Genomic DNA, 16334 nt, shown 5'->3' with positions numbered 1-16334 from the left:
GCCGGGGCGTACAAGTGGCGGTCTATTCCGTTGCCTACCAACCTCGGGGATCGCCGGTTCGAATCCCCGTGTTGCCTCCGGCCTGGTCGGGTGTCCCTGCAGACACAATCGGCCGTGTCTGCGGGTGGGAAGCCGGATGTGGGTATATATCCTGGTCGCCGCACAAGCCCCGCCTCTGGTCGGTCGGAGGCACCTATTCGGGAGGGGGTACTGGGGGGAATAGCGTGATCCTCCCACGCGCTGCATCCCACTGGCGAAACTCCTCACTGTCAGGTGAAAAGAAGCAGCTGGCGACCCCACATGTATCAGAGGAGGCATGTGGTAGTCTGCAGCCCTCCCCCGGATCGGCAGAGGGGGCGGAGCAGCGACTGGGACGGCTCGGAAGAGCGGGGTAATTGGCTCAAGTACAATTGGGAAGAAAATCCAAAAAAGAGAGAAAATTATTATGCCTGCTGACATCAGAAAAAACTCACCTGATGTTTCATTTTATCAGGCTACAGGGTTTTAAGCACTGCCGCCGCCCGCAACGACATTTTAAAGACCGCTTTTCAATCGAAGCTCCTTAAAATTCGGGATACTGACTGCCCAAGTTAGACCAATTTCGCAGCTGAAATGGAAATATGCCGCCATTATGTTCCCTTTTACAAGTGGGTGTCTAATGGGTTGCACTTGCCAAAGTGAACTGCCGTTTCAAAGGGGGCTTTTTGGCAAGAACTTAAAAGGGCTTCCGTCCCTGTGGCTGCTAAGAAAAGGTCACTCATTCAGCGAACGGCCGCTGATGGGTCAAACACTTCGGAAAACTTTTGAAATGCAAATGCATCCCACCGTAGGCGGGAACGTTCCGTCCCCCAGACCAGTCGGCACCGAAAAGTAGAACAACAATACCGGTGCGAGTGCCTTTCTTTGTAAGTCTTCCTCAGAAACCCTCAATGGTCTCTCCGAACCGCTTGAAAAGTCACTGAATGTTGCTGTGTTTCCAACAGAAGGCCAAAACGTTTTGTGCGGAGATCATTTCCAGTTTAAGCGACTGGTCGATAGCCGTTTTGTCAGGTGGCGAGGCGCGTGAACGTTTCGAACATCATCCGTCAGTCACACCGCGACCTCTCACGGCGTCCGAAGAGATGCCTGTTTGTTCTTTCTGCTTTAGCAGACCTGAGGTCGGCGGTGCTCCCCGTACGACCTTGGTTGGCTTGATCTGAGCCGAGCTTCGCCTCGAAGGCGGAGTACCTGAAGATCAAGCCTACCACACGTTTTTGCTCCCTGTCCTTCCCCCTTACTCTCTCTGCACATGTCGAGTTTTAAGAGACAACCAGCGGATAGTTTTACCATCAGTTTTGGCCCCCCAAATTCAAATATGTACGCTCGTCTCTCATCTTGATTGCCCTTCCCTCCACATCGCTCGGTTTCTTCGGTCATACTGACACCTTGTGGTGGTACACACACAGTACCACTCTGTGCATTCGATACCCATTTGGTTATCGTTGTTTTTTTTCCCTCACAATAAACCCTCTGATCATGTCTCAGGTTCAAATAGATGTCGTTGAACACAGCTGCTGAATTTGTTGGTTTGCACAGGCGTGTCTTCCCCCCCCCTCAGTGGAGATGACCTTTCACCTTGATGTTTTGCAGAGCGCTGAAGCTGTGCGGCTCAGGAGGTCCTCCCCATGTGAAGCTCATCATCGAGTGGGAGCACAGAATCAAAGACATGTCAGTTCGTTCGTATAAGCGCATCACAGCCCGAGACCCTCTTCCCTTTGATTCTGTTTCCTGTTCTCCGCAAGAGGACTTTCCACACACACACACCCACCATGTAACTATCATGTTTTGTGTCCTGGGCCACAGCCTGTTTGGCAACATCCAGGAGGAGGTGGTGAAGGACGCGGAGAGCGTGAGGAACCAGCAGCAGCAGCACGTCCAGCAGCACAGCTGCACCTTGGATGAGTGCTTCCAGCTCTACACCAAAGAGGAGCAGGTGAAGTAGCTCGCCTGTTATTGCGGCACCGCGGCCGAAATGTCAAAGGTTCAGTTCCCCCCGAACAAGGGGGACTGAACCACACACACATCCACATCCAAGCACGTGCCGTGTGGCCTGCCGAAGTGTCCCGGAGCCACACGCAGAACCAGCCGAACCCGTAACCAATCCTTTGCTTAAGAGACATCGGGGAGGTGTGTCATCATCTAGCTGGCTAAAATGTGTTCTTCATTTTTGCTTGTCATAGTCGTAGGAGCGTCAATAAAGGCAAACAATTCAAATCCAGTATTTCAGACACAACGAGTAATTTCCTGTTTATGCCCGTTTCCTCTGAATGATCGAAACGCCGGTCATTAAAACAATGTAAGATTAATTCATGCTGTTTTATCAGACCCCCCCCCCCATACTGTTTCTCACTAGTGCTTCAGAGTTTAGAGGAGGGAGGGAGAAAGACTTTTACCACAACAATGTGACACATAGAAATGACCAACTTATTTGTGGGTAACATAATACTGTAAAGTACACAAGTCGTCGGTGGTTCTTTTAATGTGCTCCAATAGTGACGTTTTTTTTCCAAAATACACGGAAAATTGTTTCGGCTGTTGAATCGCAAACTCGGACTTTAGATCTTTTCTCATCCCCTGCCGTCTTGGAGAATATTCACCGTTGTGTTGCCGAGGGATTTCCCTCGTTATGTAAGCTCATGGATTTCTCTCCTCTCAGCAGCGGCGTTCACCCGCCTGCAGCGCTCGCACTCGCTGCTGTGCCAATTTGCATTTACATTCAAAGATGCATCTGTTTAGTATTTTTGTCTTTACCGCAACACCGCGTTTTGTGTCCCGTATTTGCAGGTGGGAAAATTCAAGAAATTCGTACAAAAAAAACAAACTCCCTCACTTGTCATCCAGACTCAGAATTTGGGATCGAGTTTGTCAGAACGTTTCTCTTTCAGGCTCACTGCTCCTTTGAAATTTAAAGTAAGGGATGTAGTATCTGAGAAAAAAAAAGTCTGACCGTAAGTTCCTCGTGATTTATAAACCGTAAAATGATCCGAGTTGAAAGTTCTGAGCATCGAGACACACAGAAAAATTAATTCCAGACACTTTGATACGTCAGATAGGTGCTCAGAGAGTGAAATAGCTTTACGCAAGATAACACTGAACCAGAACCGGCACCCCTTCGCAAGGCGGCCGTCAATTTGTAATCCCAGAGGAGCCTTCGGGGTTAGGGAACATGAAAGGGTGTGTGTGTGTGTGTGTGTGTCTGTGTGTGTTTCTCCCCTGAATGCGCACTTGAAGTCGGTGTGTTCGTGGTTACTTGTGTGGAGTCGAAACAAACCGTGTGGAACGTACAGAGAGCCCAAAACACAAGTCATACCGATACATTACGGCTACAGTGTTACTGGCATAATTAGCTGCCACCATGTTGAGTTGCTACTTAGTGTGAGCCTGAAAACGTGGACGGGCATGTGTAGATAGAACGGGGGAAATAGATGACATAGCACTAGCCAGTAGGACCCCCTCTTAGCCAGTCACACTGATCATGTGATGGTCTCCGTATATGACGGTACACATGTACATGCTTGTGTATGTTAATGCGCTTATTATATGTATGTTTGCATGTGCAAGCGTATCTCCCCCCCCCCTTTTTTTTTCTTCCAGTTACACCTGGCCAATTACCCCACTCTTCTGAGTCGCCCCTCCACCCCGTCTGCCGATCCGGGGAGGGCTGCAGACTACCACGTGCCTCCTCCCATACATGTGGAGTCGCCAGCCGCTTCGTTTCGCCTGACAGTGAGGCGTTTTGCCAGCGGGACGTAGAGCTTGGGAGGCTCACGCTATCCCCCACCCCAGTTCCCCCTCCCCCCTGAAAAAGTGCCCCCCGATCGACCAGAGGAGGCGCTACTGCGGCGACCAGGACACATACCCACATCCGTCTTCCCACCCGCAGACACAGCCAATAGTGTCTGTAGGGATGCCCGACTAAGCCGGAGGTAACGTGGGGATTCGAACCAGTGATCCTCGTGTTGGTAGGCGACGGAAGATACCGCTACGCTACCTGGATGCCCGTGCAAGCGTATCTTTACATGTAGGGGTATGTGTTATTGTCAGTGTTAATTAAATAATTAACACTGACACTCATACATACCCTCATTCCCCATCAACACACTCAGGCGCACATTTTGAAGGCAGTGTCGTTCAGGGGTTGTTAGTCATCTTTCACAAAGCTCTGTAATTTGCACATTAGCAACTATTATGTAACTTATGGCAATTGTTGTCATGCTGCAGCTTGGTTGGTGGTTCTGTTTAGTAACTACTGAGGGACACCACTTGGGGGAGGAGGCTATTTTTGGCCCAGTAATATGTCCCGGGAGGGAGAGCTTGGAATATGCATTGCCCCGGGTGATACAGGTCAACAATTATCCAGCTGGTGATTATTCTCCCAGTCGGATGGTGCGCCATCGTCTATCTTTGGTGACCCAAACTCGGGGTAGCTGAAGCAGATATTCACCGGCAGCCGTACCGACATATATGTACCCTGGCTCTGCCAAATGATAGCAGCTAAGCAGGTATGGCTTGGCTAGTACTTGGATGGGAGACCTCCTGGGAAAACTGAGTTGCTGCTGGAAGGGGCGTCGGTGGGCCATTAGGGGGCAGTCTTCCCTCTGGTCCTTATAAAAACAACAGATATAAAATCCCAATGCCCCTGTGCAGTGATGGGGACACTGTGCTGTAGGAGATGCCATCCTTCAGATGAGACGTTAAACCGAGGTCCTGACTCACTGTGGTCATTGAAGACCCCATGGCACTTATAGCAAAGAGTAGGGGGTCCCCCAGTGTCCTGGCAAAATTCCCAACCTAGCTCTCTCCATCTGACGACCTAATCATCCCCCCATGTAATTGGCTCAATGATTCTTCCCTCTCCACCTCAAGCTGATGTGTGGCGAGCGTTCTGGCACAAAATGGCTGCCGTGCGTCATCCAGGTGGGTGCTACTCATTGGTAGTGGTTGAATGTGAAGCACTTTGGGGGTCTAGAAAAGCGCTATATAAATGTACTCCATTATTATTATTATTATTATGAGATGGGACTCCATCATGGCCCTCTAGAATAAGACCGTTATTTTTGTGTGGCAAGCTGAGTTTTGTCAGTGCCTGAAGGAAATACTCAACTTTACATAGGTCATGACATTAATTTCTCCGCCTGCATGAGGTCCTTGGAGATTGCACTCCCCATGAACTTGAACAGACTCAACCCCAACATTTGTAAAAGCACTAATGTGCCACCAGAGAGCCAGCTCCTAGACCTAAGTTCTGTGTAATGACCCTGCGCCATCGTGTCTTGAAACGAGTCGGGGTTGTGTAGTCAGGAAACTTCATTATGTTTGACAGTCAAACTGTGTGCACTTATCCAAAGCAATCCAACATGGCAGCAGACTCAAACAAGGGCGGCCTAAATTTTCCCGTCATCCGTCAAGCCAGTTTATTTTATCCTTGCTTTGATTTCTCTTTTTCCCGACGTCCGCAGGTTTTCCCTGCGCAAGTGTTACCCCAGAACCCGCCATCAGAAATGGATCCCACCGAGGATTCTCGACAGCAACGCTCCCCACAAACGTAGACAAAAAAAATCTTGGCACGTTTGTTTTTACGGTAGAAAGTTACTTCGTCCGATCCACCCCGTGCTCGTATTCGTGGCTCACTTTGTCTCGGCATTGTCACCAGCGGCTCCAGCAACAGGCACTCTGCCAAGGATGTGAGGGGTGAAAGAAGTCAGGACGCTGAGGCATTCTGCTCCGAAGAGGCCGACGTCTCAGCGAAAGACACGCTAGCGCTTGTACCCACAGAGAGTATTATTATTCCTGGAGTACATCATGTCCAAGAACAACGAGAATGGGGAAATTTGCTTTTGAATATTTATACGCCGAGTTATTCCTGGAAACAGTTTACTGAATATTAATCATATTCTAGCTTTTGATGTATTGTAGATGGTTGGTAAACTGTTGACGTTGGATTCGAGTGAAGTTCAGTTTTACCATAAGCACAAAACCTCTTGACAAGTGGCTCCTAAAATTAAGACTCCTAAATTATGATCACAAGTAAATCTAATGACTATGTTCTCTCTCTCTCTCTCTCTCTCTCTCTCTTTTACTACTCACCAGTTAGCCCCAGATGATGCCTGGAAGTGCCCCCACTGCAAGCAGCTGCAGCAGGGCATGGTTAAGATGAGCCTGTGGACGCTCCCCGACATCCTCATCCTGCACTTAAAGCGCTTCAGACAGGTTGGCGAGCGGAGGAACAAACTCACCACGTTGGTGCGTTTCCCCCTGACTGGCCTGGATATGGCACCCCACGTGGTGAAGCGGGGCCACGGCACCCATCAGCCCCCTCACCAAAGCGCCCCACTCCAGCCCAGCTGGAGACACACCCGGCCGCCTGACATGGCTCCCCCGGACTTCCTCTACGATCTGTACGCGGTGTGTAACCACCACGGAGGCATGCACGGCGGGCATTACACAGGTCTGAATAACCAATGCTGTTTGAGAAAGGAACCGAAAAGAAAAATCAGAAATGAAATAAAACATATTTTTAAATTATTCTCATTGTGTCTGATTATGATAGTTCGTGTTGTTTCAGCCTTCTGTAGGAACTCAGTGGATGGCCAGTGGTACAGCTATGACGACAGCAGTGTTGAGCCTGTCCCTGGAGGGGAGGTGTGTACGCGGGGAGCCTACATCCTTTTCTACCAGAGACGAAACAACATCCCGCCCTGGTCTGCCAGTTCCTCAGTCACTGGTTTGTATCCTCATCCCCTCTGGAGTGGCCTGTTGTGTTCTGGTTATCCAGGGAGCCTTCAACTATAGATTCAACAGAGGTGTGGAAGTAGTGACGGAGTAGACTCCTGGGATAGTAACAAAAGGATTGAGGCTTGTGAAATATCAATGTCAGTCGTTACATCTGAATGACAGTGAGGTATACTGTTAAAAATGTAGTTTTGTCTGGCTGCGGTGGATTTCTGTGGACCAATACAGCAGGGAGTGGGCCTGCTCTTTACCATCATGGCAGACCATTACTAAGTCAGTTAATGGAGGCTTAGCGTTGCAAGCAATCGTCTCCAGGCCCTGGATTCCCTGGATTCAGATGGTTTTTGTCTGAGAAGGGGGTTCATCGATGCAGCGAGGCACTAAGAGTTTTCTTATTTTCTTCTTCTTTGGTACATTAAAAAAAAAAACTCACTTCACTGTCGCCTCGTTCACACTCAAGCTTAACACAATTGTTGCTCCCCATTTTAGTGCTTAATCCATTCGAGTTCTCACTCAGTCTGGTTATAATGGGAGGGACATCTAGTAGTATTGAGCCCTGCTCAAAACAGGTAGCAACAACCAAAGCTGACTCTGTTTTCTCTGCAGCCTGAGCTTGGCTGTGGATGGGAGCAAGAGTTGACAATTTGTAGCTTGATCCACAGTAATTAACTGCGCAATATATTTTACATTTCATTCCCATTCAAAACAGTGGCGGGGGTGGCAGATTGTGTTTCAGCTTGGGCAGATGCTGGCAAAACCCTTTTTAAGTTTATGGGCGGATTCCTTTTAGCTGCACCCACTGCCGCAGAAGATATGAAAACACATGACTGCTCCACCTTCTCTTGGCAGAACTAAACAAAGGTTGAAGGGCCTCCTTCGTACTTGCTCACACTGGAGATGACCTTTACACCTATGTGATATTTAAAATGCGAGAGTTACTTTCAGAGAAAATATCACACTACTACAAACGTACTTGCAGCATTTTAAATGCTGGAGCAAGTTTGCATGATCATACATGTAAATGGATTGCGTTTATATATAGCACTCTTCTAGCTGAAAGAGCCACTCAAAGCGCTTTACAATCAATTAATGCCTCACGTTCATCCTCGCACACACCGACAGCGGTGTCAACCATGCAAGGTTGCTCATCGGGGCAGTTAGGGGTTAGGTGTCTTGCTGAAGGACACCTTGACATTTTTGCAAGAAGGAGCCGAGGATCAAACCGGCAACCTTCCAGTTACCAGATGACCTGCTCTACCTCCAGCCCACTGTGGCCCCATGTAAGCATTCTCGGTCTTCTAAATAACTTAAGCAAACCAGTTAATAGCTTAAGTTGCCAGGCCAAAGACACAAACATGAACAGGGCCTGTATGAGCAATCCATTCCTTCTTTTTTGACCACCACTGTTTAGAGGCCAGTAGATGGCGCTGTAGACAGACTGAGAAGGGGGTTCTCCTTGCGTTCATGTTAAATGCTGCATGCATGTCCACCTAGGTTACACATAGAACAATTTAAACTGGCTTCTCCTCTTTCTGCAGGGTCCACCAGCTCATCCACCTCTGACCACTGGCTAGTCCGCCTGACCGGTGGCAGTGAGCGATGTAGTCCGGGCTCTGGAGGATCTATCTCTGGCCCTCTGGGGCCTGTGCTGGTCCCCAATTATCCTGAGCTGCCTGTGTTTGGGGATGAACCCCAAAAAGCAGTAGACAAAAGTAAGACTCCTCTGAAATAGCAAGTTAATCTATTCCACCGGTGTATGTGAACATATATGTGAGATAAGATTTTGATATTTGGAGGGCAATAGGACAGTTTTTCATTAAAAATCACATAAATCATCATCGAATCAATGACACAGGAATAGAAAAATATACATTTATTTTTACTGAAAATACTGCAAATGACAAATACTAAAATGCTGATTTAAACTGCGGCAGGTACTGATTCTCAACATTTCAAAGTCAAAGATCATTGCAAATGGTATTCCTCTGGGGAAAAAAATAGGAATTTGAGATATTCATCCCTGGGAATTTACACTATTGCCCCCATGGAGAAAATAAACTATAACTCATTTGTATGGTGTTTCATGTCTTTGTTTAAGCATAGCGCTGGAGCAGTAGTTCTCTCCTTCTAATCATCTCTCTTTCACCTCCAGATGGGTTTGATGCTAAGCCATTTGCTCGGGGGAACCAGGGCAAGAGTATGAGCATGAGGTCACCCACTAAGCCAAAGGACACACTTAGCAAAGTCTTGCCACTGCGTTGGTCCTTTGGCTCTAAGGACCGCTCCAAGCATTCAGCCCAGGCACAGCCCGGAGAGCTGGTGGAGTATCTGGAGTCAGGGCGCCGGCCACGCTGCACCAAAGACCCTATCATCATCTTGGTGGCTACTCCACCACAGGGGAAAGGCCAGGGTAGGGCCTTCGAAGTAGGACAGAGGGACTTGGGTAGCTCTCCTAGTGGTAGCAGCCTAAGTTGTATGGATAGACCTAGCTCAGATACCTGTGACTCCCCCAAAATACCGGAAGGGCAGAGCAAACCAGGACTGGAGAGAAACATCAGCCTGGGGCTTGGCAGGACCAGCAATGTCAAGGCCAAGGATGACAATTCACTTGGACAAAGGTCATCAAAGAGGGCCAGGCAGGATCAGGGCAGGACGCTGGACTTCCAGCTCCAGAGAGGGGCTATTTTGGGAGGTCACATTAGCCACAGTGCCCCTCCAAGTAGGGACTCCACACTAAGGAGAGGAAAAACTCAGGCAGGAATTTCCTCCAGGGCACAGAAAGACCTGTTACAGACCATCATGCACCCTGTGGGCAGGAAGGGGCTGAAGGGAGAAGAGGGAAGGAGCCACGATAGCCTCTTGTCCTTTTTCAAGCCTGGTTTCATGAAGAAAGACATTCAGAGGACGCCAAGCAAGGGGCAGGATAGGCATATGAATGGATATGGACTACCGGGAAAGGTGGCTAATGGTAGCTCAGCCAAATTCTCCCTGTCCAATGGAACCCTGACTACAGTGACCTTGGAGGACAAGAGGGTCAATGGCATACCTAGGAGTGAAATCCAAAATGGCAAAGCACAGCTGGTCAATGGGAAGACAATAAATCACCACCCTGTAGATCTCAAGCGTGCTCACAGCTCCAGTAACATCCAGACTAAGCTGGATCTCACACTTCGAAGGTGTGCCTCGCTGCAGAGGAACGGTGAAGTAATCGTCCGTCCTGCTCGGGGGAGCCTGCCCTCCGAAAAGCCCAGTTATGCCACGCTGCAGAGGACACGATACAGCACCACCTCCCTAGGTAGGCAGAGATCTGTCCTAGAATCCTGTTTTTGAGCCCTTTTGTCCAGACCAGAATAAGCTTCTGTCAAAGCATTAGAGCTGTCAGACTTGTTCAGTATTAGCCTGAATGTACTCCGGTGCCATGTTAGTAGCATGGAGCAACAACAAGTGAACATGAACAGACAGAAATCAGAGCACGTTATACACATATAGTGAGTTTTAGCCCGAAGCATTCACTAGTGCAGATAAATCCCAGCAGCTTCTTCCACCGAGATAGAAGTTATCATTATTTAATCTGACGATTGAATTGGTGACACTCTCCTCCCCGTTGTGTGACGAATAACGCACTGGCAGACAAAACACTGTGTGGTGATTCTGAAATTATTTTGAGAATTCAATAATCTGGCAGGAGGGCTGTACCGATAGGATTTGTAAGCAACATTGACCCCGTTTACACTTGGTTTTAAAATGTGTTTTTTTGCGATCGGATCACAAGTGGACAGCGCTAAATACAAGTGTAAACAGCCACCAAAACGTTTTGTGAACCGGTTACTCAAACCACTTGCCGAGGTGGTCTGGGACGCATTTGACCACATATCTTTTGTAGTGTAAACACTAATGTGTCCCAATGCGTCCCTGACAGGGACGTAAGAGGAAATCTTCGTCTTCTTCTTCGGAGTAATGAAATCTGATCACAAGTGGTCAGCAGGACGCATTTGGAGACACACGATAGACAGGTATAAACGGCGATGTGTCTCGCTGTCCACTTGTGATCCGATCGCCCAGAACGCATTTTGAAACCAAGTGTAAACAGGGTTGAGTGTTCAGTACTAAGCTTGTTTTTTTTTCTTCTTCCATTTCCATAATTTGTCTACCCAGTCATGGTGATTTTGATAACAACTGGTTACCTTGTGGCTGATGGCTTTGTTCTTTTTGGGTTTTTATAAGTGCCTCTGTGACAGACCAGAATGACTATTGAACGCAAGGACAACTCTGCAGACTCCTTTGCATCACACCGAAGAAGTCGCCAATCAGCCGCCTGCCTGAGCTCCAGAGAGATTTGTTGTTTTGAAAGAACATCGTTGGACTTCTTGAGCAGAGTATCCTGTTCCTCCTATTCACTCATATAACTGCTGTTGTCTGTTGGTTCTCACCTGTCTGTGCTAAAACTGCCTAAACAGAGCTAATTTACTGAGGGAGAGGTGCAGCTGTCATATTATCTTTTATTGTAACATATTGCAGGCTGCTGTCGATAATGGTTTCACTTTTGAGTTGCCGATAGAAAAAAAAGCGGAAGTGTCTTATTATAAGTCATTGCAAATCGAAGAAACATCTAGAAATCTGTTCCTGCACTGTAAAATGGCCGCCACAGCACTATCACTTTTTGTTTTGACATTCATCATCTTTTTCATGTTTTATTATTAACGCACCATGTGATAAAGAGACGGGCTTCTATTTTTTCTTAGAGAACCAGAGTCCATGCATAATGTGCTACACATGCGTTGTTAATTTAGGCACGACTGCACTGAATCAAAGCCGAAATCAGTGAATGGCAGAAGGTTTTTCATCTATGTGAAGCATTTTCAACTATCTCATTATTCAGACAATGAATCTCCCTGTCGTGGCCAAGCGAGTGTAACAGTGTGGGTTAGCGGCATCCGGGTAGCGTAGCGGTCTATTCCGTCGCCTACCAACACGGGGATCGCCGGTTCGAATCCCCTTGTTTACCTCCGGCTCGGTCGGGCGACCCTACAGACACAATTGGCCGTGTCTGCAGGTGGGAAACCAGATGTGGGTATGCGTCGTGGTCGCCGCACTGACGCCTCTTCTGGTCGGTCGGGGTGCCTGTTTCGGGGGGGATAGCGTGATCCTCCCACGCGCTACGTCCCCCTGCCGAAACTCCTCACCGCCCGGTGAAAAGAAGCGGCTGGCGACTCCACGTGTATCAGAGGGGGGCATGTGGTAGTCTGCAGCCCTCCCCGGATCGGTGAGGGGGGGTGGAGCAGCAACCGGGATGGTGTGGAAGAGGGGGGCAATTGGCAATGCAGAATTGGAGAGAAAAAGGGGGGGGGAAATCCAAAAGAAAGAAAAAACAGTATAGGTGGGGTCAGTGGATAAGCATGACTTGCTCAGAATAGTTTCCTCTTTGGCTTTTGATCAGTTTTACATGGAGTTATAATTCACAACTCAAGTGTGACCGCTACAATGGGGTTGCCCGAACTTTAAGTAAGCCTACCGTAGCTCAACTTCACACGGGATTTCTGTCGTATCTCCACCTCCTGCTGTGTGTGTGTGTGTGTGGGTGGGGGGGGGGGGGTCCACCAGCATTCAAAGCAAAAGAAAAGCTTCCAGTTAGAGCAGTTTCCGCCGACCCCACACCGAACAGAACAGTCGCCTTGGCCTCGCGGGCGAATGATCGCGCGTTTGCGGCCCTGGCAGGCCTGACGTTCTCTGGGCGGTGGTGTCTGTAGCACCAACGCCTTCGGGTTCGAAAAAGAGCCTCGCCTTGTTAAGCGCAAACAGTCAGACGGTGCGCCCATCCATTGCAGGTTTGATTTTGTTGATTTTCCGGCAGTAAATAAAGCCCTCAATCACACGGACATATTCTACCACATCCACGTCGAATCCGGCTCTTGGTGTGCGAGAACCTGGATGCGAAACCTAAAGGGAATCACATTGTGGACTTCCTGTGTGGCGTGACAGCAAGGCAGTTCCCTTAGACTCACTTTAATGTGTGTGTTTTTTTTTTCTTGTAGATATTGTGTTGTCAGTTCATGTGATGCGTACTTGACCATTACAGGATGCATAGCAGGCAGAAGTTAAGTTGCAGGTAAGTGTGAATGGAGAGTACGAGCTGGTTGCCTACACTGTATTTGCGGTCTTTTATCACGTTGTGTTATTATTTAATAATCATATTATCGCATTGTTCACGTCACCAAAATTGGCACTTGTAGCGAAGCTGGCAGAAAGAGCGAAGGATATTTCTAAGACCTTAACGGGAAAATATGGATTGACTATATTTTATAACCAGTTTTTTAAAGTCTACATTTTATACCTGATGTGTAATTATGTATTTTAAGGTATCAGATTGTAACATCAGAATCCTCTGTTTTCGGGACACTGGATAATACACACAAATGGGCTTGAGTTGTGGACATAACACGTAGAGGTCCCCGTACTGGACTGCCTGTAACGTCTGTCTTATATACTAGAAGATGTTTGAATGTCAAATTAAACACAGCTTTTTCTCACGACTCATCTCAGCGACTTCGTGCTGCATGGGAAGAACTTCAGCCTGGCTGCAGAATCGGTGTGTGCGAGCCCGAAGCGTCTTTCTGCTTCTTTGCAGAAAATGCTTTTCTTTGCACTTCAGAAACGCAAAATGTTAATCTGCAAAGAAAATCGTGTGGCAGAGGAGGATGTGTTTTGTCATGCTGTGCCATTAGGACGCTATATCCTTCAGCGGTTAACCACTTTTGTTCTATGGAAGCTGCCTCTGATGTGTTGGATGATGTGCTGTATGATGTGCTGTATGATGTGTTGTATGATGTGTTGTATGATGTGCTGTATGTGTTGTATGATGTGTTGTATGTGTTGTATGATGTGCTGTATGTGTTGTATGATGTGCTGTATGATGTGTTGTATGATGTGCTGTATGTGTTGTATGATGTGTTGTATGTGTTGTATGATGTGTTGTATGTGTTGTATGATGTGTTGTATGTGTTGTATGATGTGCTGTATGTGTTGTATGACGTGTTGTATGTGTTGTATGATGTGTTGTATGTGTTGTATGATGTGCTGTATGTGTTGTATGATGTGTTGTATGTGTTATATGTGTTGTATGATGTGTTGTGTGATGTGTTGTATGATGTGTAGTATGATGTGTTGTATGTGTTATATGTGTTGTATGATGTGTTGTATGATGTGTTGTATGTGTTGTATGATGTGTTGTATGTGTTGTATGTGTTGTATGATGTGCTGTATGTGTTGTATGATGTGTTGTATGTGTTGTATGATGTGTTGTATGTGTTGTATGTGTTGTATGATGTGCTGTATGTGTTGTATGATGTGTTGTATGTGTTGTATGATGTGTTGTATGTGTTGTATGTGTTGTATGATGTGCTGTATGATATGTTGTATGATGTGTAGTATGATGTGTTGTATGTGTTGTATGATGTGTTGTATGTGTTGTATGTGTTGTATGATGTGTTGTATGTGTTGTATGATGTGTTGTATGATGTGCTGTATGCCTGCTGTGTGACGTCTGCTGTAGCTTGTTACTAAGCATCTGTCTTAATAGGCCGCAGTCGGTCAGAGGGACAAGGAAGTGTTATTTCAAGACTAACCTGGCTGGATGGGTGCTGCACCATCACTTGCGTCATGCTCGGAAGGAGTAAAGCGAGACACACAACAGCAATGGGACCCCCACCCCGCCACACCACCACCCTGCTGCATCCCGTCCTGGAGTGATCTGAGTGTGAAACGAGCTTGAAACCCCTTTTGAATAATATAAAGAAAGATATTTGGATGTGTTCAGACAGGAAATTTGGAACGGGGCGTCTGGGTAGCCCAGCGGTCTATTCCATTGCCTGCCAACACAGGGATCGCCGGTTCGAATCCCCGCGTTACCTCCGATTTGGTCGGGCGTCCCTACAGATACAATTGGCCGTGTCTGCAGGTGGGAAGCCGGATGTGGGTATGTGTCCTGGTCGCTGCACTAGCGCCTCCTCTGGTACTTGGCCAATTACCCCCCCCACTCTTCCAAGCCGTCCCAGTCACCGCTCCACCCCCTCTGCCGATCCGGGGAGGGCCGCAGACTACCACATATGTGGAGTCGCCAGCCGCTTCTTTTCACCTGACAGTTTCGCCAGGGGGACGTGGTGCATGGGAGGATCACGCTGTTCCCCCCCGGTTCCCCCCTCACCCCCGAACAGGCGCCCCGACCCACCAGAGGAGGCGCTAGTGCCGCGACCAGAACACATACCCACACCCAGCTTCTCACCCGCAGATACGGCCAGTTGTGTCTGTAGGGACGCCCGGCCAAGCCGGAGGTAACACGGGGACTCAAACCGGCGATCCCCGTGTTGGTAGGCAACGGAACTGACCCATTTAGAGCCTACGTAATGATTACGTCAGCCGGAGGCAAAACAAAGCCAGAAGAGGCAACGTTAAATACCAGTCACGTGGTCAGGCAAGCGTGCGTCATCTAGCTAACGTTAGCCAACATGTCTTCATGCCGTGTGTCTGGGTGCCAGAATCGAAGAAGTAATAAACTAAACTTGGAAGTTTTATGGCACACCAGCTGCCGCTCCCAGTCAAAAGGATCGGAGACAAGTGTGGTTAAACGCGATAAGACGAAAGGACTGGACTGAGGAGACCATCAGAAATGCTGGTGCTTGTAGCGCACACTTCCTATCAGGTTAGTACGGTAACGTTAAACTGTACTTCTGTCTGTTGTGGGTATGGATATTTGCCTCCGGCTAAGCTCCGCCCACAAAATGTCACTATGTTTACTAGCAGAAAAGGGGTCTATAGACCGCTACCCGGATGCCCCTCTCTTGTGTTTCTTCAATCAATCAGCCAATCAAGTTGCATCTGGTAATTCTGTGGCAGCTTGGTTGCTGCAAAATCCCCATCTTAGACCCAGTCGCCTTTCCAATCTCAGTTCCAGTACCCCAACCAGCAGTAGGCCTAGTTATTCAATGGGTCATATCTGGACGTGTATCATATAACATATGTAAGAATACTTATAGTATCACTGAAATCATGAATCGCCTCTTGTCTCTGTTTCCTGAGGTAATGTTTAAAGAGCTAATTTCCTTGCCGGGAGCAAAGGAAGTTGACGGCGCTATATAGAAATACGCTATAAATATGTTCCAAGAGGAAAGGCTGGATGACTAGTCTTTAGGCGGCTCCGTCCCTCTGTGTGACACTACAGGCTACAAATCTTTGGTAACCGCTGACTAAATCATACGTTCACATCCTTACAGTGGCGACGCGGTGGTACAGTGGTTAGCACGGTCGCCTCACAGAAAGAAGGTCCTGGGTTCAAATCCCGGGGTTGTCCAGCCTTGAGGTCATCCCAGGTCGTCCTCTGTGTGGCGTTTGCATGTTCTCCCCCCGTGTCTGTGTGGGTTTCCTCCGGGGGCTCTGGCTTCCCCCCACAGTCCAAAGACATGTAGGTCAGGTGAATCGGCCGTACTAAATTGTCCCTAGGTGTGAATGTGTGGGCCCTGTGATGGACCGGCGGCCTGTCCAGGGTGTCTCCCCGCCTGTCGCCCAATGCC

The 16334-nt window shown here is 48.2% G+C and overlaps 1 protein-coding gene across 2 annotated transcripts in view; it reads left to right on the top strand.

Moving 5' to 3' along the window:
* usp43b (ubiquitin specific peptidase 43b) overlaps nt 1-12324 on the top strand; it is a 105224-nt gene extending 92900 nt beyond the window's left edge. The window contains exons 10-16 of one of the 2 annotated variants that reach the window (XM_056287982.1): nt 1630-1707; nt 1843-1972; nt 6130-6487; nt 6605-6763; nt 8310-8483; nt 8924-10066; nt 10996-12324. In XM_056287982.1, the coding sequence (XP_056143957.1) occupies nt 1630-1707; nt 1843-1972; nt 6130-6487; nt 6605-6763; nt 8310-8483; nt 8924-10066; nt 10996-11006 (2053 nt within the window). In that variant the 3' untranslated portion in view covers nt 11007-12324. Of the gene's footprint in view, nt 1-1629; nt 1708-1842; nt 1973-6129; nt 6488-6604; nt 6764-8309; nt 8484-8923; nt 10102-10995 lie in introns of those variants that run through there. The other variant, XM_056287981.1, reaches the window with a different exon arrangement.
* The last annotated feature ends 4010 nt before the right edge of the window (nt 12325-16334 follow it).

Source organism: Lampris incognitus, chromosome 10 (genome assembly GCF_029633865.1).
Source record: "Lampris incognitus isolate fLamInc1 chromosome 10, fLamInc1.hap2, whole genome shotgun sequence".
In the NCBI taxonomy this organism is placed as follows: Eukaryota; Metazoa; Chordata; class Actinopteri; order Lampriformes; family Lampridae; genus Lampris; species Lampris incognitus.
Note: the sequence above shows the minus strand (reverse complement) of the source record. Positions and strands in the feature narration are given on the sequence as shown.